This window comes from Elgaria multicarinata, chromosome 3 (genome assembly GCF_023053635.1).
Source record: "Elgaria multicarinata webbii isolate HBS135686 ecotype San Diego chromosome 3, rElgMul1.1.pri, whole genome shotgun sequence".
In the NCBI taxonomy this organism is placed as follows: domain Eukaryota; kingdom Metazoa; phylum Chordata; class Lepidosauria; order Squamata; family Anguidae; genus Elgaria; species Elgaria multicarinata.
Window position 1 is genome coordinate 2393905 of NC_086173.1, and position 11346 is coordinate 2405250.

The following is an 11346-nucleotide window of genomic DNA, read 5'->3' on the forward strand; positions in this document are numbered from 1 at the left end:
ATCTATGAACCCATGATGCACTGGAGTGCATTTACCTGGGGACTAGTTAACAAGTGATGTTCCGTCACGTTCTCTTCTGGGCCTGGCCAGCAATGGGCTAATCGCTCTTCATTATCTAAACCCAAAGGAATGTCTACTTGGATTTCACCATCAGTTTGTACCTGGTCCAGCCCACACAGTTGGTTCACTTTCTAGACACCGCTGTGCAAGTAATGTTATACTGGAAACCCACTGACCTCTTGTCTTCATGCTTCCAGCTACTACCCAACGCACACTATATGATCCGTTGTCTATAGCAAAGCTCTGTAATACAATTGTGTTCATTTCCGTTCTTTGGTCAGGGGCTCACACCTTAAGGATGCCTGCTATAGATTCTTGAAACTACAATATGCCCTCAGTGAAGTGCGAAAACAAGTTGACGAGAGCAGACCATTACCCTGCGATAGCTTAATGCAGAACAGGCCCAGAGGAGAATCTGCCTGGTGGGGGCGTTTACACCCCCAGCTACACTTCAGAAAAATCCAGTCGCATAGGTGCCTTATAGCAATTGAAATGTTTAGTGTTGAGCTGTAAGGCTCTCTTAGGTCCAATTACTTTTTTACCCACCCAAAACGTATCTTAAACATTTCCTTCCGACAGCTCAGATAATTTCAAATATTCAATAGTATTGCAGAGGTCTCCCTTTCGCTGGCTGAGTGAAAATGTGGTGTGTCCCTAAAACATTACTCATTTTAATAGTTTATGTCATCTGGGGTGGGGCCATACAACACCTGTCTGTTTGGAAAATGAGAGCTTCCCTGGCAGAGCCGTGTTCCCCCAAAGAAATGGAGGAGAAATGAGGTTGTTTGAAGGAATGAACATTTCTCTCTCTTTTCTGCCAAATATGTGAATATTTTCTACATGTTAAGTTCTTTGACTATCTTACGCCAAAGTGAAATGCCTGTTTGGGAGGCTGAGCAGCTTAGAGAAGTCTTTGGCTTGGGCTGAATGCTGCTGGTGGCATTTAGCCCCTTTTGTTTTGGAATTTATATCCCCCTCGCCCGGTTTTGCTACTGCATTTTTCTTATACAGTGGCTTATTTCTGCTGTTAAATGCTGTTTCCTTTTTTTCATTTCATATTGTTAGCTGTTCTAGTTTCTGTTTGAATAGCTGGGTAGAAATCTTTACCAGTAAACAATATAATCAGACTCGGGACTTCATGGGTAATTTTGGGTTTGGCTCACCTCCTTGAGTGATCTGCTCTATCTTTGTCACTTTCATATTTGGTATTGGTGGGCTACACCAGTGTTTTTGTAAGCCGCTGCAATATGAGGGTAACACCGGACAAAATTCTGAAGGTGATAATAGAAACAGGGATATGGAAATAATAATAGTTGCCTATCTTATGGGACTGATGTGTACTAAAACAATGCACTATTAATGCTAAATATAGAGCTGTAGAGAAGTTTAAAAATTTGCCCCTCCTTTAGAGGGCTTATAATTCAGTGAATTTCCTCTTTGAAAAACAATCAGTAAGATTAAACCAAAAAACCCTCCTCAGTTGAAGACTGTGGGTGCATGGATAAGTTGTAAGTATATGTGACACTAAAAAAATAGGCTTATTTCTTATGCGGCACAGAAGTTGCTTTAACTTACGGTTTCCATGCTATTTGGTGTATGTGGATTTGTATTCACTTAAACTGAAGGAGTTTTGATCCTAGAATACATTTGAGCTTTCCATAGAAATGTCGCGTTCTGTGTTAATTGCATCCAATAGCTTTTTCGTCTCTCAATTTTACAGTTTTTGTCTCTATGCCTGTACATGTAATCTACTTCATGCGTCAGTAATGGGCTATATTCCACAAAAGTTTTTGCCACAATAAATCTGTTAGCTTCAAGACACTCTCTTGTGTCAGCTCTTCAGGGTGGTTGGAAATTAGCCATTTTGTCCAGAATGCGGATGAGTTGGGCCTGTACTCTCCACCATTTTGGCTTTGGGGCTGGTGTTTGAGTGTGTATATCTGCCTTCCAGGTACACAGGTACAACTCCTTCACCCCCGCCGGGCTCGCACTACACATCTCCTTCAGAGAACATGTGGAACACAGGTGGCGCCTACAACATGAGCACAGGAATGGCTGTTGCTGGTACTGTAACCTTCTTGTCTGTCACTCCTGGGCTAAGCTGATGGGTTATTCCCTCCTCGGTCACTTTGGGGCCTGGGATCTGAACAGTCCGGCTATCAGCCAGGAGCCCGGAAAGCCACGAGGCCCACGTGTTGCTCTACCATTTGAAAGCTCACTGGATGCTTGGACTAGGGAGCTTCCCAGAGAGTAAAGCGATGGCCTGTGGCAAGCAATGTGCTTTTGTTTGCACCCGTTTTTAAACCAGATCTGGAGGTTGAAATCCTTCCTTCAGGGAAGCACAGGATCATCTTAGATCTATGACAGAATTGAGCAGAGGCAGGCCACAACCAGTAGCCACATGGCCTTGTTCCCCTGGGAGGGAGAGCTTAACTGGCTGTTCCTCCCACACCCCTGCCCTTGAAGGGTGATGGGGAGCACGTTTCTCCTTCACGGGCCTGTTGAACCGCCCAGAGAGCTTCGGCTATTGGGCGGTATAAAAATGTAATAAATAAATAAATAAATAAATTGACACTGTGGCTTTACTTCCTTAAATGATCGTGTAAATCATTTGCAGTAAGAATAGCTCTGCTTGGGATGTGGCAGCTGCTTTTTCTTTCGGGGTGCAGGTGTGAAGCAGAATGGCACACTCTGGTAACCACTACTCTTGAAAGAGCCTTGCGATGTTCATGACACTGCCTTTATCTTACCTTATTGGCAGTGGTTATGCCACATGTACAAGGGTTACAGCCGGAACAAAAGGCCAGGGCTGTCTTGTCCCGAGCACGCACGCACGCGAAGCTGCTCTTATTTAGGCAGCCAGTGTGGCCTTCCCTCCTCAGATTGACTGACTGGGGCACGGAGGCTGAGGGCTCCCTGTTGCACTGGTGCCGTCAGCACTTTCCTGTCGTTTGTGTTTCACTGTCCTCTCTCTGTCATGCTTCTCCATATTGGAATGCAATTTGAGCAGCTTGTACCCCTTGCTTGGGACAGGCACCTTCTAGAATAGCGTCCAGCGTCTGGGCCCTGCCTTCCCTGCATTTCTAAGATGCTTGAGGACGCTTATCATTTGTGGCTTGAGCCAAAGAAAGCATTGCATGCGGCCTCTCAGCAGCTCATTCACTGCTGTGCCTCGTTTCAGAGAATGGTCTGGGGGAGCATTATTCCCATAGCACCGGTGAAGCTAAGGAGGCGTGAATTGGATCGCTGCTTAGATGGGCGCCCCGGTTTTTTGTGAACCGCCCAGAGAGCTTCGGCTATTGGGCGGTATAAAAATGTAATAAATAAATAAAATAAGCTGCCCTCGAGTTTTTTTAGAGGACAGAAGCGTAATACAGAGTAAACCTGCAGAAATGCATCACACCTCCAGGACTGCAGGAAACAAGAGATGATCTTGCCCATTGATCTGAAGGCACAGCAGTCTGGAGCTGCACTGATGTCAGGCTTCCTGTGAGCTCTCCCCGACTGAATACCTCATCAGAAGGAGGAGATGTTGTGTTGTCTTCCTGCCATGCTTCTCTAGCTGGTGGCCACGGCTGTGTGCGCCTTTGGCCTCATCTGTTCAATAGGAGATGGCCAATACTGGCATCTTTTGTAGGCTCCATTCAATGTTGAGATGATGCCAGAAGGCTACCAACCTTTTGTGAGAGTCGTGCGCATTCAGATTTCATCCCCTACTGTCTGAATTGCTATTAACTGCTTTGTCCTTCAAACACAATACAACTGAGTCTGCTCCCTCTTTCTCCCTCATGCACCCAGACATATGGAAAGGGTGGGAGAACTTCCAGATACTGTGGAGCACAACAGTGAGGAAGTCCGCCTGCTGGTCTTCTACAAGAACCAGACAGAGGCCTGAGTTCACAGCGGCTTCTGCCCAGTAGTGCTTCTGCATGAGTTACGCCATGCTGTCTTTGGGAACAAACTGCCTTTCTGAGAAATGGCTTGCAGGGAGAGGGAGAGTTTAGGGTTTGCCTAAAGAGGTTCATGTTTGTAACACTTTCCATCTAGTGTCCTCTCCTGCCACACAAGGGCTGGGCAGGTTCCTTGAAGGTCTAGGTGCGTGTGCGTGCGTGTGTGTGTCTTGGTTAGTGCCTTCCTCGTTTCTCACCCTCTTCCCTTCTACCCCGTGCTGCAGGGATGCCCACAGCCTATGATCTCAGCAGCGTGATTGCTGGTGGCACCAATGTTGGCCACAACAACCTTATTCCTCTAGGTGAGTCTGTCTGCAATGTGGAGCAGATTGTATCTAAATGGGAGAATCCTAGGAAGCATCGTCTCTGTGACTGAGATGAAGGCCCCAGGCTACAGTCTTCTGAGCAGCCAGTCTTTGGGGCGGCACTCCAGGCTGAGGGCCCTTTGAAAGACTGCCATGCCCTGCTTCATCCAAGTGGCTGACCTCTGAGGGCCCAAAGGCGTATATTTGGCCACAGAATGGTTTTTTTGTTCTTTGTCCTTGAGCCCAATTGTGGGAGAAGAGTGTTCCTGCTGGTAGATTGATGCTAGTGCTAGAAAACAGGGAGACGAACCATTCAAAAATTGGGTTCAGTTCCACTTCATTGGTATTTTTTAATTCTCTGGTTAAGACACTAACTTCAAAAATGGCCCGGTAACTGCTTTTAAGTAACTTGTTTGCTTAATTCCTGTTTAAAAAATTAGTGGCATATTTAACTGGAAAATTATTTGTTATTAATCTGTTATTAGCATGTGCCGATACCATACAACTCAGATCAGATTTGACCACTGATGGAATGGAATCAGTCCCCAAAGTGTGTTTTTTTTCCTATGCTGCCCTGTGTTTGAGCCAATTTGTCAATTGCAAAGGAGAGCAAGTATTATGACTTTTATATAAATCTCTAATGTGGCCACACTTTGAATATTGTGTACATTTCTGACCACTCCACCTCCCACCACCACCAAAAAACCCCCACCAACAACAAAAATTAGGCTAAAGCATTTGGAGCTTTTTAGTTTGGACTGGGGGAACGTGATATTTATAAAACAGCCATCTGTTCGCTATCTGCCCATCTCCCTTTGGATAGGAGTGTAAATAAGCATCTGAAGGGTATCGGTACCCTAATTTGAAACAAATCCCAATTCTCAGCCAGTGCAGGACAACTTCCCTACCTTGTTTGCTTGGAGGGAATTCTTACTTGCCGTAGGTAAGCGGCTGTGAAATTGCAAGCGGTGTGGAGAGTGATCAAGAAGCTTTTCCCTAATACTAGAGAAATAATACAGGAACACCGCCAGGGCCCACATATATTTCGGTTGGCCTTGAGAGTAATACCCTAACAAACACCCTGCAAAATAGACACGATCCAAACAGGATACAATATCCACAAGGTGGGTTGATGAAATCATATAAACAGATTCACTCTTCTCACCTTATTACTTTTATGTTTTAAGATAATATGAATCCAAATGTGAGCATAGCTTTTATAGGGATTTAAGTCTTTTTTTCGATTTGTTGTGTTAAAAGCAATTCATTAGAGAACTTACTTCTATAATGTGATCAACACTTTTTATGAATATTGCCCTTGGTTGCAAATCTACAATTTCTGCTTGCCTCTGACTCTCCTACCCCAAAGACCCTCTGCCACTCAGAGAGGATTTTTGGAAATAGATGCATTTGTTTCCTGCTGTGCCAGAGTCCAAAAGCAGAAACAGCAAGAGAGATTTAACAGGTTGTTTTTTGCACCTAATGTTGTTCAAGTCTCATCTGTGCAGTCACACCCATGAGTTCTGCAAATTTGCAGAAGCACCTTCAGGAACGTTTGACAGCTCTAGGCTGGGCACAGGTGCTCACCCCTTGTCTCCGTGAGAGGAAACTTAAACTGCATGTGCAGTGCAGTGTTCCTGCTCATTTCGTGTGAAATGCAAGCAGATTATGTGACTGGATAGATAACTGCTTTGAAGGTCATAAGCTGTAGGTAGGCAACCCCCCTTGTGGTCTCTGTACATTCACACATGGGTATCTAGGAAGCTGACATTCCGTGAAGGTGGATGCTGGTATTCTCGTGAAAATGGAGAATGCAGAACAGCCCTGCTAAAAAGTTGGCTCCTCATGCTCTAAAAGAAGTGTTTTTAAAGAGGGAACAGTGGGACCTAGGTAACACTGTTGAGGAGTTCCTTTACAGACAGACACACCTGAAAATGTATAGAGGCAGTGGCAAGTTGAGTGATCCTTGACACCTGTTGGAATGGGCTATTGAGCTAGTGGATACCAATGGACAATAGACAACAGTAGTCCTTTTGAGAGGAACCATCGTGCACACAGGACCATCTCCTTTATAAAGGAGATGGTTTTGTGGAGAGAAAAGGCCAGAGCCCTCCAGACATTCAGTATGTGCAGGATGTTTCGGTTATCCTTGCGGTCAGGAAAGACTAGCAGGATATTTTGAGTGGAACAATTTTTAGACCATCTTGGAGAGAGAAAAAGCAGACTCCGGACAAAGGACCACCTTTTATATTCAAAAGTGAGGCAGACCGATCATGACATAGGCAGAGTTTGCTAGGAGGCAGGAGCCACTAGGAAATTCCCTTAAGGAAGAGCAGGTGAAAGGCTGCAGGTTGCATGGGACTGAGTGGCTTGTCCATGGGCTCACGATCAAGGGAAGACTCCAGGCTGACATAGGGGGCTTAATGATGTGTTGCGGGCTATGTAGCTCCTTAAAGAATTGTCCGACCCAAACGAATAGGAGGAAAAAGGACACCTTTCAAAAGGAGGGTGATAGGTGGGCATGGAAACAGTCTGAACTTGCAGCATAGATGTAGCAATCTGAGTGTTTCATAACTGCTCAGACAAGCTTCAGCAGTTCCTGTTGAGTGCTAGGAAGCTGCTCACGGAGAGGAGAGCACGTTCCCTAAGCTACTGCTCAGGCTGCAGTGGTCAAAAGAGAACTGAACTGGAAGGTGCTGGGCCCCACGCCTTGAGGCATGCGCAGTTGGATCAAAAAATACTCTTTAAGAGTAGGAAGGGAGGGAGCACCAGTGCTCCAGAGGGAGCAGCAGTTTCTGCGGCTGAAACTCTCCCCACGGCCTGAGTTCGATCCCAGCGGAAGCTGGTTCTCAGGCAGCCGGCTCGGGTCGACTCAGCCTTCCATCCTCCCGAGGTCGGTAAAATGAGTACCCAGTTAGCTGGGGGAAAGGTAATAACGGCCGGGGAAGGCAACGGCAAACCACCCCGCTATAAGGCCTGCCAAGAAAACGTCAGCGAAAGCTGGCGTCCCTCCAAGAGTCAGTAATGACTCAGTGCTTGCATGAGAGGTTCCTTTCCTCCTCCTCCTCCTCCTTCTTCTTCTTCTTATATTCCTGTGCCAGCTCTGCTGAGCCACAGAACCCATGTGTATGACTGTAGAGAGAGCACAAGAAGAACTTGCTGCTTCGGAAGGTGTTTGAGCCTGAAGCGCCCCCACGAGCTCTTTGCACGTTCCAGAGAACCTGGGGAGGGATGAGGGCCCCCCTCACACCTGGCATGGCGGGGGACTCCTTCCCTTTGCCATGTATGTGTGAGTTTGCGGGGAGGAGTCTCCTCCGTGATTTTTGTGGGTCTACAGTTCACTCAGCTGGTACTAGCGTCAGGACAGATGAAAGGCAGTGCTTCTCCCAGAACATATAAACTGAGTTTGAAGCTGATGTTGTTACCATATCTTGTGGTATTGAAACCCATAGATAACTTTAAAAACAATAGGCACGTTTTGCAGAAGTCTATTAATGGCCTTTAGCTGTAATTCTTAAATGAATCTTCCATATTCAGAGGCCCTATTCCTTTATTAGTAGGAAAATGCCCATCACTACTGTAGGTGAGGTAGGTGTGCCCAGGGTCATTAGGTGTGTGTGATCGAATCCCCTGTGGGATTCCTTTCATTGGTGGAAAGAAGGCTTCGCCCTCACAGCCATCTAGTGCAGTGCTCTAGTTTTTCTCGAAGAGACAAACGACACACTTTTTACATTTATGGGTAAACAAAAGGGTGTATTCTAGAACATGACTGGAGTGAGGAGTAAAATTTGCTCCCTGCCTCTTGTGGAAAACATCTCGCCCTTAAGAATCAAGCCTCCTCCTGCCGGCATAACCCCATCTTGGCTTCCGGTTCTTTGTCAGATTGGAATGTGAAGAAACTTTAGGAGATGTTGACAGAATGCTGAGAGCCGGCCTAGCTTGTTAAGTTAGCACCCATAAGCAACAGCCCTGTGCCTACCACCCCCAGAAGCTTCCACTCTAAATTTAGATTGTAGGAAGGATAAGCAGGCTGGAGCAACGGGGTAGCAAGGTATGAACGTGAATCCTTGGAATTTACAACACACACACACCCTCCAGCACATTTTAATGACATTGCTTTTTCTTTGTCCTGAGAGACATGGCTATTAATGCTTGGGGTCAAGGTAATTGCAGGAGGCAAAATGACCAGTCCCAGGACACCCCGTCTCTCTCTCTCTCTCTCTCTCTCTCTCTCTCACACACACACACACACACACTTCTGGGAAATGTTCTGTCTCTAGGATTGAATTAGTGAGAGGCCTTTTGCTATCACCATCAGTAGAATCTCTGGAGAACATGTTTGAGATGTTTATTTTGAACTCGTTACCATTTGGGGCGGTTTGTGTTCAGTTCTGGTTTGATGTTCAAAGCACCTCTAAACTGGTATTTGGGTTCAGCCTTGCTTGGCGGTTCATGTCCTTCACCTCCATGGAGTTGCTAGCAGAGACCAGGGTGATCTTTCCCCTAAACATGGCCTGCTTTTGAGCTGGTGTTGGGCACAGTAGTTATATGCTTGCAGATGGTGGGAATGGAAGTTAAGGTATACTAAGCAGCTTAATAAATTTGAGGTTAAATAACCTAATGCAGACTGAGCATATCTGAGTCTTTCTTTCTTTCTTCCCAATCAGCCAACACTGGGATTGTCAATCACACCCATTCCAGGATGGGATCTATCATGAGCACAGGGATTGTCCAAGGTAAGCCTGGCCTGGGCCCTCTTTGAATTGAGGCGGGCAAGGGGATTCTGCACTTCCTTTTCCTTTGGGGTTTTTTTGAGTCGTTTGGCTGTGGAGGTAGCAGCCTGTGGCATTAATTCTTGATGCCTATATTATCCCTGAAACGGAAATTAAACTTGATATTCCAGAAATGCAGGTGATCGTGCGGAATATCTGTAGTAGTCCATTTTGATATCAAACCAGTTGCATCGTCATTGGTAAATTCTTGTTGGACTTTTAATAGGGGAGGGGGAGGGCACCTTGGTGAAGGGCTGTGTTATTGTGTGGCACGAGCCTGAATGGGACAGGGAAGAGAAGTGAGACAAGTCCTCCGTTCCTCTTCAAGCATCAGAGACAATAGTAAGCTCTTGCCTACAGATCGTTATGCTAGTTGGGTTCAAAAGTTGCACAGCATTTTGCCTGTTTAACTTTTACACACGTTACACACACCACACCCCCGATTTTGAAATTTGTTTTTTCAGACTTGTTTGCAGACAACATGAAGAGCTTTTGAATTGAAATTGAAACTTATCAACGCTAACTGCTTTGGCTCCTTGTTAGAACTTTCCCTAGCACAGGAAAGTAGGCGGCTAGAATACTCAGGCCTCTCTTTGCTAGAAAATTGGATCAGTTTATTCTTTCTGCTGAATGAAGATGATGACTCCTCTCTTCTCCTCTGCAGGCTCGTCTAGTGGTCAGAGCGGAGGAACATCAAGTGCGCACTACCCCGTCAACAGTCAGTTCACCATGGGAGGGCCAGCCATTTCCATGGCATCCCCCATGTCCATCACCACCAACACAATGCATTATGGGAGCTAAGAGGCCCTCACCCCTGAACCTCTGAACTGACAGCACCAGGAAACCAAATGAAGAAAAAAAATGCCTCCCTGCCCATTTGCCTGCTGCACCTCAACAGTTCGGCAATCACTTCTCTGGATCTCCTCTCCTGCCCCCTCCCCGTAGCCCCACCAGAGATGTTCAGACCCTTGTACGATAGGAGGCAACCCCATTGGTTCTTTGATAGCGGACGCCTACACTTTTTTTAATGAAATGTTGGACACTTCAACGTGCTCAACTATGACTGAGTTCCTGTGCTCACTGTGTCTTACAACCAATCATGTCGCTAATGGTATCCCTCTTCAATCTTCCATGACTGATCGGCATTAGGCACAGGCTGTAGAGCAGAACTGCAACAGGGCTTCTAGCATGCTCTGGGCAGCCAGCAGCGGTAACCGGAACCTTCATCCCTGCTCCCAGTATTTTAAACGAACGGGCTGCAGCTGGCTGTAGAATGGGCACAGATGAAAACCCAGCAGCACATCCTTCATATCCATGTTGATTTCTCACCCATCTCAGCCTCTGGGTTTGTGTTTGTTGCTTTGCCAAGACCAAGAGGTGACTCGCTCCTCCTGGCAGGGAAAGGCAAAGCCCAGCCTCTCCTGGCTGCATGGCGAGTGCCAGCATCTTAACTGCTGTAGGTCTTGGGCCTTTGGAAGAACATCGGAGGCGAACGAACTGTTGTGCCACAAGCATCTTATCAGCAGGTCTGATGATTGCCTGTCTCTCGGGAAATCTTGATGTAACATCAAAGGGTTTAAAAAAAGAATTTTAAACATGAATGTACCAAAAAACAAACAACAAAAAAAAGGTTGCTGGCTGAAAGTGAACAGTTTGTGTATCAGTTTTCCTGTTGCTCATCCGGAGGGCTATGCCCAGGGACGGCGCCGTTCTCGGCTCTTTGTTCTCTAGGCTGTTGCAGCTGCTCTGTCTAGTCGCTCTTTCCTCACCTGGGCAGGCAGTGGGTACTAGGTGCCAAGTGGCTTCGTATGTAGACTTGCCTGCTCCCTGTAGTAGCCACCAGGGACTCTATAGAGTAGATGGTTCTGGCCTCTGATATAGAACCCCCTTTGTAGTATTTGTATGTGTAACCTGTAACCTTTTATGGCATTTCTTTCCTTCCCCCCCCCCCCCCTTTTTCTTTTTGAAGAGCCACTAGCTGGTATTTTTGAAAGGACTTGGCAGGGACCCATTTTATGGCGAAAAAGTGTGTTTTACTTAGGCGGGGTTTTTTTTTTGCTCCCAACATGGACTTGCTGGGCTGAATTGGGGGGTGGGGGGAGGGAGGGGCATTGTGGAGAAGCTCCATAGTGACTGAATTGTGGGGACAACACATAGCCGATTGTTAGGTCTGGCTGATCAATGACTTTGTGACTATTGAATAAAACTGGGAGGGTTTTGAAGACTTGTTTGCAGTGGCTGGTTTCCCCCACCCTAGGT

General features: G+C 46.4%; 1 protein-coding gene across 5 annotated transcripts in view; it reads left to right on the forward strand.

Moving 5' to 3' along the window:
• The window catches only part of CARM1 (coactivator associated arginine methyltransferase 1), a 49448-nt gene extending 38139 nt beyond the window's left edge, over positions 1-11309 (forward strand). The window contains exons 13-16 of one of the 5 annotated variants that reach the window (XM_063119061.1): positions 2012-2124; positions 4235-4312; positions 8980-9051; positions 9752-11309. In XM_063119061.1, coding sequence (XP_062975131.1) covers positions 2012-2124; positions 4235-4312; positions 8980-9051; positions 9752-9888 — 400 coding nt within the window. In that variant the 3' untranslated portion in view covers positions 9889-11309. Of the gene's footprint in view, positions 1-2011; positions 2135-4234; positions 4313-8979; positions 9052-9751 lie in introns of all 5 variants that reach the window. The other 4 variants (XM_063119062.1, XM_063119063.1, XM_063119065.1 and 1 more) reach the window with 4 other exon arrangements.
• Positions 11310-11346: the final 37 nt, after the last annotated feature.